The 25,526-nt window shown below is 46.5% G+C and overlaps 1 protein-coding gene across 2 annotated transcripts in view; it reads left to right on the plus strand.

The window, feature by feature from the left end:
* The window catches only part of DPY19L1 (dpy-19 like C-mannosyltransferase 1), a 128,000-nt gene extending 115,778 nt beyond the window's left edge, over positions 1-12,222 (plus strand). For both annotated transcript variants that reach the window (XM_006124052.3, XM_006124053.3), the window contains 2 exons: positions 3,326-3,451; positions 10,148-12,222. In XM_006124052.3, the coding sequence (XP_006124114.2) occupies positions 3,326-3,451; positions 10,148-10,304 (283 nt within the window). In that variant the 3' untranslated portion in view covers positions 10,305-12,222. The remainder of the gene's footprint in view (positions 1-3,325; positions 3,452-10,147) is intronic.
* Positions 12,223-25,526: the final 13,304 nt, after the last annotated feature.

Consider the following 25,526-nt stretch of genomic DNA (forward strand, 5'->3'; position numbering starts at 1 on the left):
TGTCACAGCATATCTGAGAAAACAAAGTGTCATATTTCCTTACCTGGACAACTGCCTCCTCAAGTCGCACTCACACAACGATTCCTGCAGTTCTGTCGGTCACAAGACACCTATTCCGACATCTTGTCCTTCAGGTGAATGAAACCAAATCGACACCGTCTCCTACACAAAAGATACAATTTATAGGAGCATCCCTCCCTACGGACTGCTTCCAAAAAATTGTGGCCTCGGTAAATACCTTACGATCTAGCCCCCACACAACAGCACTCAAATGCCTTTAGTTGTTTGGAGCACTTGGCAGCGTACAACTTCATAGTCAACAATGCGCACTTGCACATGAGATACTTACAGGGCTGGCTGAGACAGGTTTACAAACTCAATGTCCATCCATTATCCAAATCCCTAGTCCTCCCAGAGATAGTAAAGGAATCCTTATGCTGGTGTCTAAGCCCATGGACCTTTGTTCTGGAGTTCCCATCACCCACCAGAACCATCTGTCTCCGTGATGACAGATACATCTCATACAGGATGGGGCATCCACTTATGACTCATACGTGCCAGAGTCTGTGGTCCGGGAGTGACAAAAACTTCCACATAAGCATCCTGGAACTTCATGCAGTCAGGAATGCATGCATCAAATCACTGCCATTCATCACCAACAATCATGTCAGACTATACATAGACAATGTCGCAGCAATGTTTTATATAAATCCTCAGGGCGGAGCCCGATCTCAAGCGTCTTGCACAGAGGCAAAATATACTGTTTGGCCATAGAACTTTGGAACTGGTGAGTAAAATACAACTTAATTATCACCGTAGTGCACCTTCCAGGTGCCCTGAATATAAAAACAGATGCACTCATCAGAGCCCTCCTGACCTGTACATATTGGCAGACATCTTCTGTTTGTGGGGTTACCCTACCATAGATCTGTTTGCCACGCAATCTAACAAAAAATATCCCCTATTCTGTTCCAGGGCAGGTACAGGCAAGGGATTTATGGAGGATGCCTTCCTCATCAGCTGGACATTCCACCTAATTTATGCATTTCCTCCCATACCCCTAATGAACTGGGTAGTTCACAAGACAAGGAAGGACAAGGCCCATCTGATACTTATAGCTCCAGCATGGCCACGCCAACCATGGTTCCCCTTTCTAGTGGCAATGTCTCATGCCTCACTGATCCACCTACCTTACAGCGAGGATCTCCTTCTTCATCTGGGCCCCCATGCCACCCAACCGAACCTCCACTCATTACACCTGAAGGCATGGCTCATGGATGGTTCTCTAACCTAGAGTTGACTTACTCACAAGTAGGTACTTCTACACAGTAGGGTACAGAACACCTGTAAGAATTACCTTCAGAAATGAAAAAGATTTTCAACATGATGTGTACGCCACCGGGTGGCTCCTTCAACATCCTCCTTACCTACCATCCTTGACTACATTCTGCACCTTAAACAAACAGGCCTCACAGTAAATTCCTCTAAAAAGATCACTGCTCTCAAATCTCCCCTCTAAGGCTGAGTGGCAGCACACCCTCCTAATGTGGAGCCCCCATGGGGACACTCATCTCAAAGAATGGCAGTTACTATCTAGATGAGTTACTATCGAGGTGCATGTGGATTACCTATATCAATGAGAAAAGCACTCATAGGAAGTCTCCACACAGGAGACGTCTAGTGATGCAGCTGCACTTGTCCCATTATAGCATTTAAAGTGTAGATATAGCCTCAGTATTCAAAAATATTCTGTAATTACAAAGTCTGGAGCAAATCCTGCTAAATCTATGTCTTATTGCTCTGTTTTCCCTTGTCCCAGTGAACAGGCCAGTTTTCAAGATTGCAGATTTATTTTTTTAGATATTGTAAGCAAGGATTGTTTTCTTGAAATATTAAATAATAATATTGAAATGTTGATTATAAAGTTAGGAACTTATTTTATTAAGACTATTCAAATTTTATGCAGACTCTTTTAGCCAGTTCATTTCATATGGTATTTTATGGCTTAATTTTTTTCCATGGAATTTTCAGAACATACATTTTTGTATAAATTGGCATCTGAAATTCATTTATTTAAAAAGTTGCAACATTTTGCATCTTATTGCCAAGTATCTTGGCAACTCAAGTTTGTGGAAAGAGAATAAAGGAAAGGGAGCTCACAGATATTGCCACCTGTTTATAGTAAGTTCGTAGTCATATGTACACCAGCATTACACTATGTCAGATGGAAAAGAAGCTAGGAACAAATGCTCTGCAGTTGCTCTTCTAGAAGTAATATGGGGTCAGTACTGGATCCTTTCAGTCAAGTAGGCAAATTAATTTAAGCAAAAAATTGGGCAGCCACAGCATGATGGAGTTAGAAAGCATAGTAATACTTACTTTGGTTTATTTATAGTATGGCATAAAAATTATTAAAGCTATCTGAATCACCATAAAACCCAACTATAACCATGTGCTCTCTGTCTCCAGACAATCCCCTTAAACTGAATTTGGTATCAGAGACTTAATATTTTGGGAGAAGCCTGCAAAATAAGCTATTTGTCTTACTTCCCCATTCCACAATCATATAAGCACTAGACTATTAGGATTTTATGGAGAATATTCTGAATGATTCACTTCATGTCTTCAGCCTTTCACCAACCTTCTCTTTTACAAGAAAAGTAAAATTCTGTTAAGGTTATTAAATGATTATTCACATTACTTCTGTGCATTAACAGTGGATCATAATTCCAGGCTTCCTATTTTGGTGATTCTGCTTATCCTTTCTTGTCTTGAAACTAAAATCTTGTTCTGTTCAGTCTATTGGGTAACTGAAAGAAAAAAGTTCTGTTTATTTGGTTTTGAAGTCTCTTATTACAAATCTAAGGAAGCCCTTATTACAAATTGAAAGAGCATGAGCCGCAGCAGGATTAGTTTCTAGGGATGGGAGCTAACCTTGCTGTGGCTCTCCCACTTATTGACTAATCGACGGAAATTCCATCATCTAGTTTATTAAACTTAATTTAACATCCCTAAGGCCAATTCAGTAGAAAGTCGTTGCTTCTTACCCCCAACACATGATGCATATTTGGTATGAAATAAGCTGCATTGTTTCCTGGTGCCATGTCTATAGTAGAAGAACAAATAACTTAATAAATGTTAAACCAAAGTACCCTAACACAGATATAATTTTATTACATGTTTTTCTAACAAAGTGGTTTCTGCCTTTTTTTAATATCTCTCTTATAGTATCTCAGGCTGGGTATTTTATGCATCCTACATAACTTGATTCTCCCCACCCTCTCATCCTATTTGTTAAAAACTTTCATGGATTTTTCTTTTAAAGGGCAAGAACTAAATTAGTGTATTCCATGTATAGTCGAAAACCAGCAAAAGAAGTGAAAAAAGAATTGTTAAAACTAGGAGTGAATTATTACATTTTAGAAGAGTCATGGTGTATAAGAAGAACTAAGTGAGTATTGGTATTCAGAATCAACATTCTGTCCAAAGTATAGCTGAGGTTATACTGGATCTCGTCTCTGGATTTTGGAGACTGGTGGTAGAATTATGGTAACTATGTCATTAGAACTTGGAGATACCACAGTTAGCACAAGTTCTTAAACTGAAATGAATTAATGCAGTGCCAGGCTCTATAGCCACCACATAGATTTGAAATGTGTGGATAGAAATACAGACTTGACAACTCTGAGAACTTTCATAGTCATTGTACCTCTTTATGTCAAGGTATGTTGTTCAAACACCCCTACAGGCATGTGAACCATAGATATTAGATAATTTTGAGCTAGATATGCAGTCTGAATTTGCATTTATTCTTAATCATAATTAAGTATCAGAAATACATTTGTGTCCAGATCCTTGAGATGTGCAAGTAACTCTTCACCAAGTAATTCTGTTAACTTCATTCATATGTGTAAAGTTAAGTTTGCCTATGAACATTTTAGGATTATAACCTTAAGCATAACTCTAGAATACAATTAAAGCTAATGCCAAACACAGATCACTATGCTGTGAAAGCAGTTGCCAATGTGTATGTATAATTAGGTCCAAAGGTGTTGAATTTGTTCTGCAAAATGCTAATTAATCACTGAAATTAAATAGATGTTACAAATCCAAATTACTTTTTTGACTCTATACTTTTTTCATCGATCTTGTAATATAATTTCTTTGAGTGCTTGCTCCTATCTATTCCATTCTCTATGTGCATGTGCTCTCGTGCGCAGTTGGCAGAGATAGCACTACCCATGTGGTTGGCTGTGGCACCTTCTTGAGGGCCATACTTCTATGTTGATATATTAGTGTCTGCTGGCATATGCTCTGTCAATTTCTTCTTGCTACTTATGGTGTTTAGTCAGAGTGCCTTTTCATTGCTTAACAAGGGCTATAAGTTTTGTCTATACTGTCTTCGAGTCTTAGGACCTTGTAAATAGTTTTATGGTTGTTTTTAAGAAGTTTAACTATATCATTGGAAGTTACTCCCAATAGGGACTTTGCTTGACTCTGGTTTCTGGGTTTTAAGCCTTGCTCTAACTGCAACAGCCTATGCATGTTAGTGACCCCCATTATAACTGCCTGATGTACTTTAGGAATTGCATATGAAGGGTAAGTGTTGCATCTGTAAAAACTTTCAATCCAGGATCCAGAAAGAGTGCAACATCTATTTGAGGGATGTCCTACTGAAGGCTGCTCTCTCCTGGCTTCTGAGCCTTCCTAGCAAGACTTTACCCCTAGCATTTCAGCCTCAGTGTGTAGTCCCTGTATTGGACTCTATCCAGCACAGCTTTCTGTTGCCAGTGCCCACAAAGTCCAAGGAAAACAGGTCCCCAGAACCAAGCATGAAAGGCCATGGGATGTCATGCAAAGAACCCAGCTTAGGCTACTCAGCCACACCAGAGCCATATGGACGTGCTTCTCCAATGGGGAACCCAGCCAAAGAATCTGCCACTGATTCCCAGGCGCGGTAGGGGACTCAGGCTTATGGCACAGCTGACGCTTTCCCAGGTTCTCCTGATGTCCAGGGATCAGAGGCCTCTACCAGTACCACTGCCACCACATAACAGGAAGTGGCAAAGGCTCCCTACAAAGCCAAGTCAGCCATCAAGCCTCCCCAGAGGGCAAGTAAGTGGTGCCGATGCCCAGAACCAAAACAATGGTCTGTCTATTCATTGCAAATCTCTGGCTTCAGAACCCAGGTTTTCTGCAGGTTGGCCTAGATCACTGGCACCACGATTGCAGTCTCTGCCCTCTCTATATGGATTGCCTAGGGGAAGGTACCAGTTACCATGTTACTATCACTGTTCACACTCCCACCAGTTGTCATCTAAGCACAGATCCTGTCCCCCACATGGTGGGTAAGGTCTCTATCACAGCACTGGCCCTGCTATTTTCAAAGCTGGTGTTCAACAGCAATAGTTATCTGCCAGACGCAGGCACTGACAGTCCCTTGATGGTCACCAGAAGGGGATTTCTCTGGTACAATGAGGTAATTCAACCCCTTGCTTGAAGCATCATCGGCATAAGTAGGCATCCAAGGCTGTGGCGATCTCTGTGGTGCTGTCTTGGCAACATGGCCAGTGGCCAGCATAGTGGCCCTACTGAAGTGCATGGGGCATGTGATGGAGTGTGGTCATGGAAGACCCCTTGGAGGTGCCTTCCGGGGTGCTGACAAAGCCCCTGCCACTCGCCTTCCTGATCTCTGGGGCCTCTTACTACCAGCTCCGCTGGTCTCCCACAGCCAAGGCACCAAGATGAGATCAATGCCCCCCAAGAAGCAGTCGTTGTCATCATCAACAACCATGGGCTCAATGCCTGTTGGTATCCGATGCCTCCCTCATTATTTCCTTCCATCTTTCCCTGTCCAGTGCAGAGTGGCCTAGTTTCTGTAGACTAGCTCCGCACCAATCTACTATATCATCTATCCATTTTCTGTGGGGTCTGCCTCTCCTATTCGGACCATCCATTATGCCGAATACCAGGATCTTAAGTTTTCGCTCGTTGTTCATTCTGCAGATATGCCCAAATAGCTGTAACTTCCATTGTATAAGCTTCTGCAGTAGGTTCTCTTTCAGCTGTATCTTCCTATATAATTCCTTGGTGACCTTCTGCATCCAATATCCTTCTCTTCGAATCTTTTGTTATCACCCATGTCTCACATCCGTACAACATGCTTCTAAATATGCACATTTTCAAGATGCTCAGCTTTGTTCCTAAGCTTAATCGCTTTACTTTTCCAGTTCTTATTTATCGCCTTCAAACTCGCTCTTGCTTTCACTATTCTAGTCGCTATTTCCTTCTTACAGTCTAGATCATGTTATGTTGTTCCCCAAATACGTGAACTTCTCTATGTTCGCTAGTTTGATCCCATCTACACTGATCTTCCTTCCTATCTTCTTATCTCCAAATATCATTGTCTTTGTTTTATTGATATTCATAATCAGTCCATACCGCTTCCCTTTCTCATTTAACACCTGCACCGTTCTTGCTAGCTTCTCTTCATCTTTCTTGATGATAACTATATCATCTGTGAACCTCAAGTTGTTAATTCTCATCCTGTGCACCGATATCTCTTCTACCTCTTCCTTGATCTTGTCCATCGCTCTCTCTAGATGTGTGATGAAGATGCTCGGCGGTATCAGATCTCTTCATACCTCTACTCGTTATAAACCAGCTTCCCAACTCTCCGCATGTTCCCACCACTGACTCTGCATTATCGTTGATATCCTTCAAGAACCGTATCAGTCTGCTATCCACTCCATAGGATTCCAACACTGCCCAAGTTACTTTCTGGACCTGTGATGCTTCAACAAGTCTCAAGAAGTTGAAGTTTCACATAGTCTCCGTGGCCTCTTCCTTCTGTTTCGTAGATCTGGGAGACTGATACACTGCCCTTTACTTGAAGACCATATATTTTTGTATTAAAAATTCACAGATGTGTCCATTTCAGAGTGAGCAGATGCCATTTCCAATTAATGATGCTGTCCTGTGATCTCTCATTGGCCCCAAAGGTGTTCACCAAAGGTGTTGGCCCCAAAGATGCCAGTGGCCTCTTACTTAAGGTACTGAGGGATCCATATCTTCCTATATCATGATGATTGACTCATCAAGGGCTAGTCTTGGGAGCTTTAGTCTGGCAGATTCCACCTGCTGCAGCCTGGGCCTGTTGATAAATGAGGAAAAATACACCTCAAGGCCAGTCCAACAAATCAAGTTCATTGGGGTGATTCTCAACTCCACACAATCCAGAGCCTTACTTCTGGAAGTGTGTTTTCAGGCCCTCTTGGTCCTGATCTCCCATGTGAAGAACCACCCATAAGTCATTGCAAATATGATTGGAGTCATTCATGTTCTAGACCAGGTCCATTCATCCCTGGTTGGTGTTGGCAAGAGTTCCCACCCTGATCCCAGCACTGATGCAGGTCTCCAAGGTTTAGGGCCTGGAGTGGGGAACATACCTGGGTAAGCTCAGCATGTGGACCTGCTAGTTGTAGTACAATGTGGCTGTCCATGTAAACATCAAGGAGCATAGAGCAGTTCACCTACCTTGCCAGGCTTTCTTGCCCCACCTGATGGGCAAGTAATGCAGGTCCTCACAGATAATACTGTCATAACGTATTACATGAATAGGCAGGGTGGAGATACATTGTTGGCCCTTTACCAAGAACTCCTCCATTGTAGCATACCATTAATCTGGTAGCTGTACATCTGCCCAGGCCCAGGAATGTGATAGCAAATCACCTCAGCAGGACCTTCTTGTTTTGCCATGAGTGGGTGCTCCAATCAGAGGTGATCAGTATAATTCACTGACCTGGGAAACTCCCCAGGTAGACTTGCTCATGTCCTATCATAGGGATGGCCAACCTGTTACAAATGAAGAGCCAAAATAAAAAAAAGCCCCGGCTGTCATTTGGTCAAGGGGGAAAACAAAAAAAAAAAAACCCCAGGCATTTTGAGGGATAGCTCACTGGTTTGAGCATTGGCCTGCTAAACCTAGTGTTGTGAGCTCAGTCCTTGAGGGGGCCATTTAGGAGCTGGGGCAAAATCTGTCAAGGATGGTACTTGTTCCTTCTGTGAGGGTGGGAGACTGGACTAAATGACCTCTCAAGGTCCCTTCCAGTTCTATGAGATGGTATATCTCCATATTTAAGGTGGCCATTTTGAAATCTGCACAGGACTCTGCAACTCCTGCTATCAGACAGAAACACACTGCACCTTTCAGAGCCACGGGTGTGGGAGCTTCAATTTTTTCTTTGAAGAGCCGCATGCGGCTCGTGAGCTGTGGGTTAGCCACCCCTGTCCTAACAGAACAGGAAATGCCATGGGCTCCTTGTCCAGATGCCTTTCTGTTCTCATGATCACGGGCCCTGATGTATGTTTCCCCACCAGTATGATTGATCCACAGAATCCTTTTGAAGAACAAACAGGACAGAACAGAGGTTGTGTTCATAGCCTCATGTGGCCTCAACAGCACTGGTTTGGCAGGCTCTGGGTCTTTTGGTAGCTGCCCCACAGCAAGTCTGGCTAGAGGGGTAGCTGCAGTCCCAAAACCTTGTCAGTTTTCTGCACCTAAACCTGGTAGCATTGCACTTAACAGTATGGCTACTGCATCACTGAAAGTGGAAGAATAGGAATGTTTAGGCCAGGTTCAACAGATGGTGTTGGGCAGCAGAAAATCCTCCTCCGCAGAGACTTATCTAGCCAAGGGGAAAACGTTTACATGCTGGGTGTCAAAAGGATAGCCAGACCTCACAGTTCTTGCTACAGGCTATTCTGGATTATCTTCTGCAACTGAAGCTCCAAGGGTTGTACCTGTCATCAGTCAGGTCCACATGGCTGCTTTTTCAGTCTTTCACCCTCCGTGCCAACGCAAGTTGGTCTTTGCTCGCAACATGACAGCCCAGTTTTTGAAAGGTCTGGATTGTCTCTACCCTGATGTCTGGGATTCTGTTGCTCCCTGGGACTTGAATCTCATGCTGTCATGGCTCACTGAGCTTCCCTTCAAATCTTTGGCTTCCTGCTCTCCTCTTTTCTCCTGGTATCCTACAAGGATGAGGTCCAGCTGTGGATGTACCTAGCATTCCTTCCCAAAGTTATTTTCCAGTTCATACCAGCCAGTTTATATGCTTACATGTCTTCTTTCCAAAGCCTCATAAATTGGAAGAATGCAGGTTGAATGCCCTGCACATCTGGAAGGCACTAGCCTTCTATGTTGACAGGGCAAAGCCATTTTGCAAGTCAACGCAGGTGTGAGCCACAAGGAAATGTCACTCAGTGTCTGTTCAAAAGATTTCATCCTGGATCACAGCCAGCATCTGCTACTGCTATGAGCTCACAAAAGTGCTTCTACCAGTAATTGTGCAGGTTAATTAGACTAGTGTAAACATCCTCTGTGGCCTTCCTGACACACATGCCAGTCCAGAAGATCTGTAGAGCTGCTTCCTAGTCATCTCTGTAGATGTTCACATCATGTTATGCATTTACTCAGCAAGTTCAAGACAATGCTGTCTTTGGCAGTGCAGTGCTACAAGCCTCATCCTCAGGAAGTCCAATCTCACTTCCATCGATACTGCTTTTGAGACACCTAGAATGGGATCAAGATGAGCAAGCATTTAGAAAAATGGTTGGTTACTTTTTATTTTTAACTGTTGTTCTTTTGAGATGTGTTGCTTATGCCCTTTCTACTACCCATCCTCCTGCCCCTCTGGAGTTGCTAGCAAGAAGGAACTGAGAGACCGTACGGCTGGCGGCAACTAATATACCAATGCATGCGCCCAGCATTCAAGATCACAGCCAACCTTATGCATATTGAGAAGGGAGTAAACAATCTCCAATAATGACTGCACATCTAAAATAGATTTAGACATGAGCAGTCCATTTCTAAGTACAGCAGTTATGAAAAGCAGGAAACTGGTTTTTCACAATTTCTCTAATCTGACATGTATTCCCAAAGTAAAGGCAGGTGGGGAGGTGCCTTTTTAAAGAAGAGGTTTCCATAATTTATCAAAAAGAAGCAAGAATTCAGAATCCCATGTTTTTCCTTTCTGGGCCAGTCATTTTTAACTCTTAGCTTATAAAATAAATTTGCCATATGTTTCCTTGATTACATTTACTTACTTGTCCTTTATTTTTGTTTATATATTCAAATATATTCTAGGCCTGGTTGCAGTATGCCTGAGATTTGGGATGTGGAAGACCCTGCCAATGCTGGCAAAACTCCTTTATGTAACCTTATGAGTAAGGACCCTAGGCCGTATTTCAACACAGTATTCCAGAACAGTATTTACAGAGTCTTGAAGGTTACAAGGGAGTAACATTTCAGTGCAAAGAACTGTCCGTCTTTTTCAACTTTTTAACTGGTAACTGTATAAAAATTCTAAATCAAACACCTTTTATACTCCGCTTAAAACAATGAAATGTGTATTCTTTATTTTTTTGTCACTTTAAAGGAATTTTGACAATAGAAGTACCATGAACTGACCGTTTGGATTTCTATTACAGGGTCAGTCCCTTGAGGTTTGCTATGCAAATGATTACATGTTTTCACACACTAATCAATACTGATCCAAACGAGTTACAGTGGCTATAGAAAATGATTACAGTTCTCAAAACCAATCAGATTGTGAAACAATGCTGTCATTCAGTCTTAGCAAAGCAAGATTATTTAAACCATTGTTGCTAGTAATTAGGAATTAACAGATGGTGCTATAACATTTAGCAGCAGACTTCTCAAATCACCATCACAGTATGATTGCTCCCAGTATTCCTCTTTCAATAATGTGACATTGATCCCACATTTCTGAAGAAGTCATACAATTTCATTAGCCATTTCTGTGTCTAGGTTGGTTTTAAAAGAAACTGAAGAAAGATTGCTGATAGTTTTATATCACTTTAAAACATGTCATGGCTTTAAGTTTATCTTTTTAAATGGAAATAGTTTTTAAACAATCTTGAAATAGCACACTTTAGATGTGTACTTTGCATGTGCTTGGAACCATAACTTCAATATTAATTTTTAAAATGATTAAAGCAATAACAGGAATATCTACAACTGTTCAGTAGCTTAGCCTGTGATTGCCAAAGGATTTTAACATTCCAGAACATTCAAAACAATTAGACATGTACATGTAAAGTTTTAGAAGGAAAAAATATTTTAGTCAAAATCTATCATTTATTTTTGATTTTATATAGCTTTAGAGAGGTAGTAGAATAAACTCTGCACTGATTTAATAGTGCTAGAGCTGCATCTCAACTCAGTAGGAAATGCTGCATCTAGTTCTTATCACATTTTCTTTCCCCATCTATTAAAGCCTGTTTAAGTATTCTGTTGTACATTGGCCATCTAGCTTCATTTAACTAATATTGGTTTTTCAAAATAATTTTTAAAATTATTCAGATAATACTGAATACACCTTGTAACAAAATAAACTTGACTATAATAGATTAGTCAAAAGATTGTGTAAATTCAATCACTAAACCAAATATTAAATATAGGTTAATTGAATTGTCTGACCATGGACAGTGCAATTTTCCTTCCTGCTCTCAAGCTTTTCCTTATTTCTATCACCATATTGTGAAAGGTACAGGACTTAATTTCACAGAGGAATTCACTTATGCTAGAGCAAGGACACCATACAGACTCTTAACAAACAAGATATTATAAATTCCATATGTTACAGCCACTGGAAAGCATCACAAGTGATATAGATTTGTAACTTTTGAGACTATATCAATGTTAACTGTTCAGTCAGCAGCCTAATCACATGATTGTGGTCTAGATGGCTATACTGGATGTTTGGCCTTGACTGCATCAGTAGATTCTGAAGAAATAAACTTTTTTTTTTACATGTGACAGTAGTAATAAAATGTTGAACATTGCGAAAACAGTGGAATAAAATGATATTACTGCTGATCAGTATTTTATGTATTTGATTTTTTTAATTGTTTTTGGTGGGTGGGATGCAGATAAAGGTTTGAAAATATATTTTAACTTTGTATAAACTTTTTGGTAAAGTTTCTATAAAGAAACTGGATCACTAAAAAGGGCTTGGGAGTGGAGATATAATGTTTTAAATGTTGAGTTTCAAGAAAGCAGTAAAAAGCCTACCTTTCTTTATAAACATTGTAACTAAATAGTGTTTTAGCACAAAAAGTTACTGTATTTTTATGGGGTTTATGCCAGTTGTTCACATGTACTTATATGTAGTTAAATAAAAAAATTCATGGAATGTGTTTTTTGTATTTTTATTCACTAATATCACATTTTACAGAATTTAGTACAGTAAAATAATAATGTCAGTTTACAGGTATGACAACCACATAGGTTAATAGTCTTTGTGAAATAATATGAAACAGACCAGGAGTCTGTTATGCTTTAATCAAATTCTGGCGATCTCACTTTTCCTTTCTCTATAAATGTCCCTTAGTAATATAGGTACAAAACATTAATCATGAGCCAAACTCCAAAATGTTTATTTCAGTGGCAATTCATTCCTAAATGCGAAGCTTCAATTAGTCTAGTCTATTTACTGAGATTTGTGTTCAATTAAAAATTAGTGTAAAATTTAGCCTTTGAAAAGGAAGCTATACAGTGTCAGTGTGTATATATCCCCAGGCAATATTTTGAGAATGATCAAAGCACCTCTTTCTTTGAAAGTGATTAATGCATTTTGAATAGTTATCCCTTTGACCTTTTCTAAGCTGCATATGAATTTTGTATTTCAAGGCCAAAAAAATCTTTCAATCTAATATTAACATAACATTAGCATAAAAAGGTATAGTAATGAGAAAATATCAGATGAAAGTCTGTGATACAGAGAAAAAGGATTTTGAGCTAAGACTTGGGGAGACTGGGAAAAGGAAGTGGGAGAGGGGAAGAGAGAGGGTGGGAGACGGGAGGGCAACTAAAATGATCGGGGGTTTGGAACAGGTCCCATATGAAGACTAAAGAGACTGGGACTTTTCAGCTTAGAAAAGAGGAGACAGAGGGGGGATATGATAGAGGTCTATAAAAGCATGAGTGGTGTGGAGAGGGTGCATAAAGAAAAGTTCTTCATTAGTTCCCATAATAGAAGGACTAGAGGACACCAAATGAAATGAATAGGTAGCAGGCTTCAAACTAACAACAGAAAGTTCTTCACAAAGCAAATAGTCAACCTGTGGAACTCCTTGCTGCAGGAAGCTGTGAAGGCTAGAACTAGAACAGAGTTTAAAGAGAAGTGAGATAAATTCATGGAGGTTGGGTCCATGGAGTGGTATTAGCCAGGGGGTAGAAATGGTGTCCCTGGCCTCTGTTTGCGGAAGGCTGGAGATGGATGGCACGAGACAAATGGCTTGGTCATTGTCTTCGGTCCATCTCCTCCAGGGTACCTAGTGTTGGCTGCTGTCGGCAGACAGGCTACTGAGCTAGATGGACCTTTGGTCTGACCCAGTACGGCCATTCTAAGCTCAGGGTCGGGGGTCTCAATGGACCACCTTGATTTTCATGCAAACCTGCTCCTGGGTGGCCAGGCTGGCAGCTCTCCTGCCCTAGACATCCACTTGCCTGTGCCTAGTGCGGAGGTCGTGGATGAGGTCCATGATATCTGCACTAGACCAGGCGGGCGCCCACCTCTTGCGGACCCGAGCAGGCTCCCGGGAGCCGCCAGCCTGGTCCCGGGAAGAGGCGGAGGGCTGGGTGGCAGCGGGTGGCTGGTTCGTGCCGTGCCAGGTGCAGGGTCTGCTGGCTGGCTGCTGGCAGGCTTGCACCTGGCACAAGCACCGTAGCCAGACCGTGCCCCTTTAAGGGCTCCGAGGCTGGGAGGGGGGCAAAAGAGTTTCCCTGGTGGTGCCCAGAGTGGCCACCAGGGAAAGCTGTGGAGGGCTAGCCTCCCACTAGTTCGAATTAAGTGGCTACACAGCCCTTAATTCAAACTAGTTTATTTGAACTAGGCGTTAGTCCTCGTAGAATGAGGTTTACCTAGTTCGAATTAAGCGCTCCGCTAGTTCGAATTAAGTTCGAACTAGCGGTTTGTATGTGTAGTGCCTATCAAAGTTAATTCGAACTAACGTCTGTTAGTTCGAATTAACTTTGTAGTGTAGATATACCCTAACAGTGTAGATAAGAATCAGTGCTAGTCAGCTGAAATCTGATATCTAAAATAAGGGCTTTTTAAATACATTAAAATTGTTTAGTTATAATATTACTAGTTTATTAATGTGGTTAATTAGTAATCATGCCTCAATGGGCGTAGCTCCCTTTACAAAACAAAACTAAAGATGCGAGTTCTGATTCTTTACTGCCTTACACCTTGTGTTAACCATGTATTTATGACATTTGTGAAATCTGTTTCATTGTGTACCATTTTACCTTTTGTGTGTGTGTGTGTGTGTGTGTGTGTGTGTGTGTGTGTGTGTGTGTGTGTGTGATTAACTCAACTTGATCGCAGAAATTAGAAAGCTCAACTGCACTTTAGTGTTCAGGTTTGTGTCCTATACAGGTTATATTTCCCTAAATTGGAACTCTCTGGTCCAGGAAGATACGTGATGCTGCTGGACCATAGATGATGCTGGACCCCAGAGCCAAGGGACAAGGATGTCTGGCTGAGGGGCCAGGAACACAGTAGGAGGGACCGGCACCTTAGCTAGGAGGTGGGGGAGGGAGCGCAAGTGGCATATTGGGCAGCTTTAGCCCCTAGACGGTGGCCAGGTCAGTGGCAGGGGGGCTAGGGCCAGAACCCGAACCCAAGGACAGTGGGGCTGGGCATAGCCAGAAGCTGCTGGCAGTAGGAAGGGGCTGCAAGCTAGGACAATAGCAGGGGACCTCCCCATGTCAAGTAAATCCCCTTGTTCTGAATCGGTAAGGTCCCAAGGGTACCAGACCAGGAAGGTCCAACCTGAACATGTTGTTTTTAATTAAAAAAAATCAGACCCTCATCGTTAAAATAATTTCAAACATTGCATAAGGCTTTTTAATACTTTTCTTCTAAAGCTTGAAATTTGGGTTTAGTTTGTTAGTCCTTTGGTGGGTTGAAGTTTAGTACAAGTGAAATAAATTAGTTGGCACTTGTAATCATGGATGACTGACTAGATGGTATTACAAATACTATTGTTTCACCTTTATTAAAATGAAGAATATGTAACAATTATAAAAATGTAATTCTGTTCAACCTTCCATCCCATCAATTGATATGAAAAGTGAAGAGATTAAAATAGAATGGGACTTTAAAAATTAGTTTCCAGCTGGTGTCAGATCCTGATCTTATAATCACGGCACAAAAATGATGTACAGGCAGTCCCCGAGTTTCGCGGATCCGACTTATGTCGGATCCGCAGTTACGAACGGGGATTTTCTCGCCCCGGAGGACTGAAGCTGCGGGACGCCTGGTCCTGCTGCCCGCCTCCTCCGGGGCGAGAAAAGCTGCTCCCCGTCTCCCTGGTCTGCTGGGGGAGCCAGCAGACCAGGGAGACGGGGAGCAAAGCCGCGGAGGACCCAGGCCGGACCCGCGGCGCTTCCAGCTGATCTGTAGACCAGGGAGACGCTGAGCAAAGCGGCGGAGGACCCGGGTCGGACCGCGGAGCTGATCTGGAAGCGCCGCGGTCCGGCCTGGGTCCTCCGTCACTTTGCTCCGCGTCTCCCTGGCTGCTGGGGGGGGACGCAGCTAGTGCCCCCCCAGCAGACCAGGGAGACGTGGAGCAAAGCCCGGGGCCTGTGATAGAGCAGGTGGGGCACTGCCGGTTGGTCCCGCAGCACCGCTCCTTAGCGCTACTGGACCAACCCGGCAGCACCCCAGCTGCTCTGCCCCAGGAGTCCTGATTCAGCTGCTGCTGATCAGTTTCAGCAGTGGCTGAATCAGGACGCCTGGGGCAAAGTAGCTGGGGTGCTGCTGGGTTGGTCCAGTAGCACCGAGGAGCGGCCGTGATACTGGACCAACCCAGCAGCACCCGAGCTGCTCTGCCCCAGGCGTCCCCAAGTCAGCCGCTGCTGAAACTGACCAGCGGCTGACTACAGGAAGCCCGAGGCAGAGTTGCTCTGCCCCGGGCTTCCTGGAATCAGCTGCTGATCAGTTTCAGCAGCAGCTGACTTGGGGATGCCTGGGGTTCTTAAGTTGAATCTGTATATAAGTTGGAACTGGTGTCCAGATTCAGCCGCTGTTGAAACTGATCAGTTTCAGCAGCGGCTGAATCTGGATGCCAGTTCCGACTTACATACAGATTCAACCTAAGAACAAACCTACAGTCCCTATCTTGTACGTAACCCGGGGACTACCTGTAGTTCAAACAACAATTGTGCTGAATAAATACAACCAGGGCAAATTATTGGTAAGAAGGGTGTAAAATTAGTGTCTTCAACCACTGTGTCAATCCACATTTTTAATGAATTATAGGCATAGAATCAAATGGAGATTGTAATAGTGTAGGGGGCGGATCATCTCCATCATTTACTAAACCAAGCCAGATATGCACTCAGTTAATGAAGAGGTTGTGGGTTGTTTTTTGGCATTTGTTCTGGCTAAACATTAGAGGGGAAGGGACATTGAAGAAAAGAGTAGAACTGTCATGTTAAATGTAGGTGTTGATTGCCCCAATACTTTTAATGGGAGTACTTGTGCATAAAGTTATTTGTTCACATAAATGTTTGCAGGATTGGGCCTATCAATAATAAAGGCATTCTATTTTCTAAATATTTTGTGTTATTTAGTTAATTATATTGAATGGATAACTGTCATTCTCCTTCGAGAGGTGTCCTTGGGGGTGCTCCACATGAGGTGTAGAGTGTCTCAGCGCCTCTGGACGGAGTTTTCTTAGCAGTGCTTCAGCAGGCGGTGCTCATGCACACGAGCTCCCTGATTAGCTATGCACCGGTGTGGGCCCTGCCTCCCTCCAGTTCCTTTCTACCATCCCCAGCTGCGGATGGAACGCGGCCGTGCTCCTCTCTCCTTAGCTCACGTAGCTTCTTAGAGTAGTTAGTTCTTCGAGTGATTGCTCATGTGCATTCCAATATAGGTGTGTGCGCACAGCATGCATGCGCTGTCGGAAGTTTTTCCCTCAGCAGTACCCTAAGGGCCAGCAGGGTGCCCCCTGCGGTGGTGCCAGTATCCCGGCCTATATATACCCCTACTGGACCCCTCACCCACTCAGTTTCTTCTTACCGCCATGACAGTCGTTGGAACAACCCTCAGCTCTTCAACATGATTGTTGTCTTCATTGTTCTTCTTCACTCTTTAGTTAATCTTCAGCTAAGTGTCTGCAATTTAAGTTAAAGACTCTTTTTGTTGTTTTTGTTGATTGCTCCCCACCACAGCATGCTTCACACCTACAGCAGGGCATGCCCTTTCCGCAAGGCTTTACGCCCTGCAAAAAGTGAAATAGGCCTATGCCATGCGGTGACCTGCACTCATCGTGCTTAAAGTGTCTGGGAGAAGCATACCTTACAGAGGCATGTAAAATCTGTAAGGACTTCAAGCCCCGGATGAAACGTGAGAGGAAATCGTGCCTTAAGATCCTCCTCATGGAAGTGGCTCTCTGACTGGCACCAGACTTGGCACCGGCCTCCCGGAGTGCACCGGCCTTGGTGCGTGACAGTTCTGCGTACCGTGCCTCTCCGGCACCACAGGGGCCCCGGCACTGCTCTCAATCACCGGCACCTCAGAAGAAGAGGCAGCCTAACGGGTCGGTCCCCGCCTAGGCATGTGCTGTCCGTGAACCCTCCAGTGGGGCATGCGGCACTGATGAGCCCGGGCCTTCTAGGTTGGGCAGGCCTGCCTCCCAGTGAAGGGACATCAGCCCTCTGGAGGACTTCCCAGAGCCATCCACACCAGAGGCCTTGGAGGCAGCAAGGGTTCTAATCGAGTCCTGGATCATCGCCTTGGAGGCAGCCTGGGGACACTCGACACCGATCGCCTTCCGGGGCAACTGAAGGCATGTTGCATGAGGGCAGATATTGCCCAGCTCCAACGGCACCACATGCGGCACCGGCCATTGAGGCACCGACACCTCTGGTACCGTCCAAAGACTCGCCATCGGACTCGGTGCATCAACATCGCCCAGTGCTGTCACTACCCTGGGACCTATTGGCACCTACTTCCGTGCAGGACCCCCCGTACAGCCATGCCTCCTCCAATGCCTTGTCACCGCGGCGAATCGGAGTCCATGTCTCGGCACACCGCAACTCCTTCAGCATCTTTGTTGGCACCACCCTGGTCCTCCTCAGAGTATTCGTCCGACTCCGAGCCGGAATCTGTCTGGTTCTCGAGGGCCTCCAGGTCTCACTCGCTGTGCCGCTCCCACTCTCGGCACCGTTCCCGGCACCATAGTCCTCCTCTCCCATACCAGCAACAGTAGGCTCATCCGGTTCTGGTGCCCATGGTGCAAACATGGCCCCCTCAGCCGCCGGGGCAATGGCCCTTCTGGACTCCCTGGGCTTACCACCAGAGCCAGGGCACGGACTCCCCAGACTGGCTTCTGTCTCTTTGGGGCCACGAGTTCCTCCGTCAGCGACACCTCTGGTCAGGTCCCCCACCTTAGGACGTTCCCTACATCTGAGCCAGTCGTCCCCAGGTCTAATGAGCCAACCTCCCCCCTATTCGTCCATGGACACCTTGGATGATCCAGGTCGCGAGGATGCCCCTGTGGGTGAGGTCCAAAAGGGGTCATTGTCCTCCTCCCCGGACGAAGCGTAAGCCAACTCCACCCCGTCCATGCCATCCATGGATACTAGAGCCCATCAGGACCTTCTCCACCACCTGTCCCAAAGTTCAGAGGTTGAAGCGGAGAAAGTTTCTGACGACTTGGATCCTACTGTTGACATTCTGCATGCCAACACCCCCTCTAGAGTGTTTCTACCAGTCAACAAAACAGTGGCCAAAATCTCCAAAGCTTTGTGGCAAACTCCTGCCTCCATTCCTCCAACGGATAAGCATGTGGAAAGGAGGTACTTTGTCCCCCAAGAGAGTAACAAAAACCTCTTCTCTCACCCTCCCCCAGGCTTGTTGGTCATGCAAGCCGTTAATCAAAGGGGGAGACAAGGGCAGCCTGCGACCACTCTAAAAACAGGGAGGCCAAAAAGTCTGACCTGCTGGGAGGGAAAGTTGATGAGTCTGGGGGCATCCAATATCTCATTGCCAACCAGCAAGCCCTCTTGTCTTGTTACAACACCTGGGCATCCATGAACAAGTTTATGGACCTGCTCCCTAGGAACTCCAGCGTGGAGTACAAGGCTCTTCATGAAGAGGAGAGAGAAACCTCCAGAGCGGCTCTCCAAGCAGCTTTCAATGTGGCGGACGCCGCAGTACGAGTAATAGCCACTAGGGTGGTTTTGAGCCATAGCTCATGGCTCCAGGGTTCTGGGGTGCCACTGGAGCTCCAAAACACCATCTAGGGCCTCCTGTTTGAGGGCCCCTCGCTCTTTTCAGAGCAGACCAAGCAGAGGCTTCATGGCCACAAGGACGACGGTAAAGTCCTTGGGCCTGCACACTCCTGCTACCTAGAGGCGTACCTACTCAATTAGGAATGTTCCTAGAGTGCCTCCCCAGGGCCCGTGCTCTGACTTCACCCACCACAGGAGCAGGAGTGGCAATGGCAGAAATGACAGGTGCCGGCCACATCCAGCCTCCAACAGTAATCAGGGGCCCCCTAACAAGCCCCCAGGGTCCCGTTGGGTTTTGACAGGACCCTCGAGGGCACCTTACCAGTTTTTCCTCCACTTTTCTGGGACCGTTTATCCCATCTCCTCCAGGCCTGGTGGTCTGTTACATCGTACTGAAGCTAGTGGAAAGGGGTTATGTAATCGCTTTCCACTTGCTCCCTCCTTCCCAGCCCCTTACCCCGTCCCTTTTCAGAGACCCCTCTCACGAGCCTCTGCTACAGTAGGAAGTAAATCATCTCTTCACGCTAGGGGTGGTAGAACGTGTTCCCCCCCGAGTTTCAGAACAGGGGTGGTTCTTTGAGTGATGTCCCCATGGGTGTTCCACTGTAGGTGCTGGGCTTGCCCCAGTGCCGCAGTATGCAGATTTTTTACAGCAGTAAGCTGGCCGGACCGCGCATGCGCAGGGAGCATCTTGCAGCGTTCATGCCCTTTCACGCTGCTCAGTCTGGTCTGAGCCAGTTCCTCTCAACCACCTCAGGCTGCAGATGGAGGAATCGTCTCTCCTCTGATCCCTGCTCGTTCGTGAGGAATTCAAGCTTGTTTTCTTGTTCAAATCCATTCTATAGTTACCCTTTCTCCCTCCGTTCTTTCCTTGTTAAAAAAAAACATTTTAAAGTTAAGAGTTACAGTTTGAAATAGCATAAGTTTTTAGCTTCCTTTACTTCCCCAGTTTACCTACTAGTTACTCTTCCCCTCATTAAAAAAAAAAAAAAGAAAGGAAAAGAAAGTTAAATTAAAAGTTATAACGATGCCTGGTTCACCAGGATTAAAAAAATGTGAGGCCTGCCGTGAGGCTATGCCCACCTTGGACAGCCACTCATCCTGCATTCTTTGCTTAGGTAAGGGCTATGTTCCACAAAAATGTCCTTACTGCTCTAAGCTTACAGCTAAAGCTCGACGGGGCAGGGAGATGAGACTTAGGATGATCCTCTTTGACAGGACTCTGAAGCCTCAAGGATCTGCCTCCTCCCCGCGGCCACCACGAGAGCCACAAAAGCAAAGGGCTTCCTCTCCAACTGCCGCCCTGCCAAGAAAGAGCAAGCCGTGTCCGACCTGCTCTCTGCCTGCTACTTCACACGGCAGATTGAATGTTGGCAGTAAGCCAGGCACTTCAGGCCTGTCTATGGTGCGCACAACTGTAACGTCACTGTCCAATTTACTAAAATCCGCCTCCTCAGTGCCAACCGTATGCCATTCATCGGTACCGACGCCTAAGGCATCGACAAGCTCCACTCGTGGCATGCCAGCACTGTCGGAACCAACAAGCTCCGCTCGAGGTACACCAGCACCATCGACGCCAATTCCAAAGGTGGCACCGGCTCCTGCCGAGCCTCATGCGGCACCAACTCCAGTGCTGAACCACCTGGAAGACAAGCCTGCCTGCGCGGTACCGATGCTATCGGCACCACAAGCGGCGCCGGCGCCAACGACGACGCCTTCTATGGTGAACGAGCCGTCACGGACCTCGGCACCAAGATGGTCGCAATCTAGGAAGGCTACAGCCAAGACACTCTGTGAGCAGAGCCCATCTCCACACTCCCTTCTCCAAACTTTTCTCCGGAATCCTCGTCACCACCACCACCTCAGTCACCTAGGCAGTCACTACCCAGGAGGTTCTCTTCCCGCGAACACCTCATATCTCCATTCTTAACCCCACCAGTGGAGTATCATTATAATCACTGTTACTCCACCTTTCCTTCTCCTTTACCACGGAGGTCTTACTCTCCCTTAGTGTCGTCATGTTCGCTTAATTACTCCTACAAACAGCCATATAGCAGACCTCATCACTACAAGCGCTCACCATCTCGTTCTTCCCTTATGATAGTCGTACATACTACAGAACCTATTCACCATACCACTATTCTTATCAGTCGTCCAGATCACTTCCTAGATCTGGGACACACGACTCTTCTTTGAGACACTCACCTGTGACCGCCCTGCTCGGGTCATGGTCCAAGGTCCCCACTCCCTCCCCATCTCGATGTGGAAGAGGAGCAGCCCGTAACAGCAGAAATGCACGAACCTTAGACATCACCTACCGACCCATTGTCATTTTCACCAGATGAGGCGCTTATCCCAGGGGGTACTTCCTCCCCTGAAAATCTCAGGCAGTTTCAGGACCTCTTTAAAAGAGTAACAGCCTCCAAGAAGATTCAACTTACTGAGATCAAGGAGAAACAGCATCATCTCCTCAAGAATCTCCAGACACCTCATACTTCAAAATTGGCTATCCCCCTGGATGAGGCCATATTTGAAGTCGCCAATGAGTTGTGGCTGACCCCAGCATCAGCATTGCCAACAAATGAAAGGGAGGACAGGAAACTTCCAGAATTTCTATTCACCCACCCCACCCCAACTCCCTGGTGGTTGACACAGCACAACAAAGAGCACGGGCACCACAATATAGAAGCCAAACATCAGACAAAGACTCAAAAAGGCTTGATTTATGTGGGAGAAAGGTCTACATGTCTTTGACGCTACTTCTCCAAATAGCCAACTATTTGGCACATTTGTCGAATCATAATTTTGATAATTATTTGAAACTGACAACTTCATGGCCTCCCCACACTCGGCTCTGGGGCTAGTAGGATTGCTGCCACCAACACCGGGGGCTGTGATGGCACCGGTTGCTCCCCTGCAAGCATGAGCATTGGTCAGCGGCGGTGCCATCAACTGCTTCGCAACTGCTCACAGTGTTGCCGTCCCTGACAACTTCGTTCCTGGCACTGGTGACAGAAGCGCAGTGGGTGCCAGGGAAGATATTGGCACCGCTTCCGGGACTGATCATGTCCATGTCCTGTGCCCCATAGTCATCCCAGTACCAGTGGGCACTGCTTCCTATGGCCACACCACCTCAACACCCCCCATTGTACCACCCAGTGCTACACCAAGCAGGGGCACCATCCCCACCTTCTCTGGCGCGGGCTACTCTAGCTGCAGCACCGGCTCCATGGCAGGCACTGGCTTCCACCACCTCTGCACAGGCATCTGTTTCAGCACCGGTGCCAGCATCCGCCTCTGCAGTAGTGCCGGCACCCAGCTCAGCACCGCTGCAGACATCCGGCTCAGCATCCCGCTCGGCACCCACCTCGGCACCAGTGCAGGCACCCGCTGCGGCACCAGCTTTCTTCATGGCACCAGCTAGAATGCCAGCACCTGCACTGGCAGCTGCTCCATCTGGCACCAGTGATCCTGTGCCAGTGCTGACTGGGGTGGATTACCATCAGCCAGCGTCGGTTGATGCGGGCACTTCAACGGCACTGGCTCAATTGCGGCTTCCTGCATCGGTCCACACTGGTAAGCCACAGTCTATGGACATACTTAAACTCCCTCCATCTCGGGAGCAGCCTGGCTCGGCACCGCCTTGGTCCGCCTCTGATTACTCAACGGAGTCAGATGTGGAGTCACTCCACTCAGAGGCTTCTTCCAGATCCTCATCCAGGCACTGTTCCCGTTCCCGACACCCCACGTGCCAGTATGCTTTTCAGCAGACCTGGCCCCCTCAACAGCAACCCCCCTGGCCATTTTGGATGCCTTGGGCTTATCACCAGTGGCAGGGACCCTCATTGCCCACTCGGGCGTCTGCCTCCTTCTGCCGACACCTCCCCGCTTCAATATCACTTCCCAGGCCTCTGTCACCTCTAGGGGCTGGCGCTTCCCATATGGAGTTCGCAGACCACCTGCCTCCAGAAGTTGTGTCACCTCAGCCGAGTCCCTAGTTTCCTCAGGTGCCTATTCCACCTTTAGAGCCTCTGAGAGAGTCTTCCTTATCCTCCTCCCTAGATGAGGCTTTAGCTGACCCTGCACCTTCCATGCCGGCGACGGACTCCAGGTCCCATCAGGACCTTTTACATCGCCTCGCCTCCAGCCTCGGTGTATTGGTGGAACCAGTACCAGAGGAGTCAGATCCCATGGTGGACATCCTATCAGAGGATGCTCCTGACAGACTGGCTTTGCCACTAAACAAGACAGTAGCCAAGATTACTATCATGCTTTGGCATACTCCAGCCTCACTGACCCCTACTCTTAAAGGGTTTGAGAGGCATTATTTTGTCCTGCAATCTGGACATGAGCACTTGTACTCTCGCCTCGTCCCGGGATCCCTCGTAGTCCAGGCTGCAGCACAAAAAGAAAAGCTGCCACAACCCGGGTCAACCCCAAAGGCCAGGGCGCCTAAGCGCCTGGACTTACTGAGGCATAAAGTTTATGCGACAGGGGGAGTACAGCTTCGCATTGCTAACCAGCAGGCAATGCTAAGCCGATATGCCTACAATACCTGGAAGGCTGTCGACAAGTTTAGGGAAGAGCACCCGCCTGAGGCGCAGCAAGAGTTTGCTACCTTGACCATGGAAGGCAGGACAATTGCACGCACAGCCCTGCAGGCCTATTTAGATGCAGTAGATTTGGCCACCAGGACTATGACATCGGCCATGGTTATGCGCCGCAGCGCCTGGCTACAGATATCTGGCATACTACCAGAGGTGCAATCTACCATCCAGGACCTCTCATTCGAAGGAAAGGCCGTCTTCTCAGATCATACAGACTCTAGACTACACACGTTGAAGGATACTAGGTCGACACTTCGGTCATTGAGAATACACACACCGGCTCCTCAAAGGCAGCAACTCCACTATAGACAGCCGGGTAGACCGCAGTTCCAGCAGAGCCATGGAAATTACTGGAGGCGCCAACCTCGTGTTCCCAGTGGGGGCACAGGAGCAATGGGGGCTTCAGCCTCTAACCGCAGGTGGCGGCGCCCTCGTCTAGATAATGCTAGGGGAGCTGGTCAGCCCCATCTCAGCAAGCTAAGCCCCAGTTTTGACAGCATCATCGAGGATCGTGTACCAACCTCCCTTTTCTCTCCCCTGTTTGGGGACAAGTTATCCCACTTTGCGCAAGCATGGGCTGATGTTACCTCAGACAGATGAGTTCTCAATCTCGTGAGGATGGGATACTCTATCCCTCTTCTGGGTTCCTCCCCTTCTTTTCCTCCTTCCTCATCCCTTTTCAGGGACCTGTCTCATGAGGCCATCCTACAGCAGGAGGTCCTCGCACTCCTCGAAAAGGGTGCAATAGAACGGGTCCCCTCCCATTTGGAGGGCAAGGGGTTTTATTCCCGTTATTTTGTTATCCCAAAACCAAAAGGGGGACTTTGCCCTAGTCTGGACCTCCGAAACCTCAACAAGAAGTTGATAAAGACGAAGTTCAGAATGCTAATCCTGGCCTCCATCATTCCACTGCTTGAACAGGGCGATTGGTACGTGGTCCTTGACCTCAAAGACGCTTATTTTCATATAGCGATAAGGCCAAGTCACAGGAGGTTTCTACGATTTATTGTGTCCCCCAACCATTTCCAGTTTACTGTTCTTCCCTTTGGGCTCTCTATGGCCCCCAGGGTGTTCACAAAATGTATGGCGGTGGTAGCCGCATTTCTCAGGACCTAGGGCATCCAGGTTTTTCCCTACCTGGACGACTGGCTGGTTCGGGGGCACTCTCAGGCACAGGTGGCAGCTCACATAGGATTTTTACAGTCCCTCTTTAGGAGACTGGGCCTTTTACTGAACAATGAGAAGTCGATGTTCACCCCTTGTCAGGAAATAGAATTTGTCAGGGCTCTCCTTGACGCCCGGGTGGTGCAAGCCTTCCTTCCCAGGGTAAGGTTCGATACCATATTGGCCATGGTGAACGACCTGAAGTGTTCCTCCCCCCTTGTTTCAGCCCGCACCTGTATGAGGTTGCTGGGCCACATGGCGGTGTGCACCTACGTCATTTGCCACACCAGGCTAAGACTTCGGACCCTCCAGGCGTGGCTGGCAACCGCTTTCAACCAGATTTCAGCTCACTGGGATGTGTTACTCACTGTACCTCCACAAGTGATTGCCTCCCTACAATAGTGGACTCAGAGGGAGAT

The sequence above is a fragment of the Pelodiscus sinensis genome, chromosome 2, assembly GCF_049634645.1.
Source record: "Pelodiscus sinensis isolate JC-2024 chromosome 2, ASM4963464v1, whole genome shotgun sequence".
NCBI lineage: Eukaryota > Metazoa > Chordata > Testudines > Trionychidae > Pelodiscus > Pelodiscus sinensis.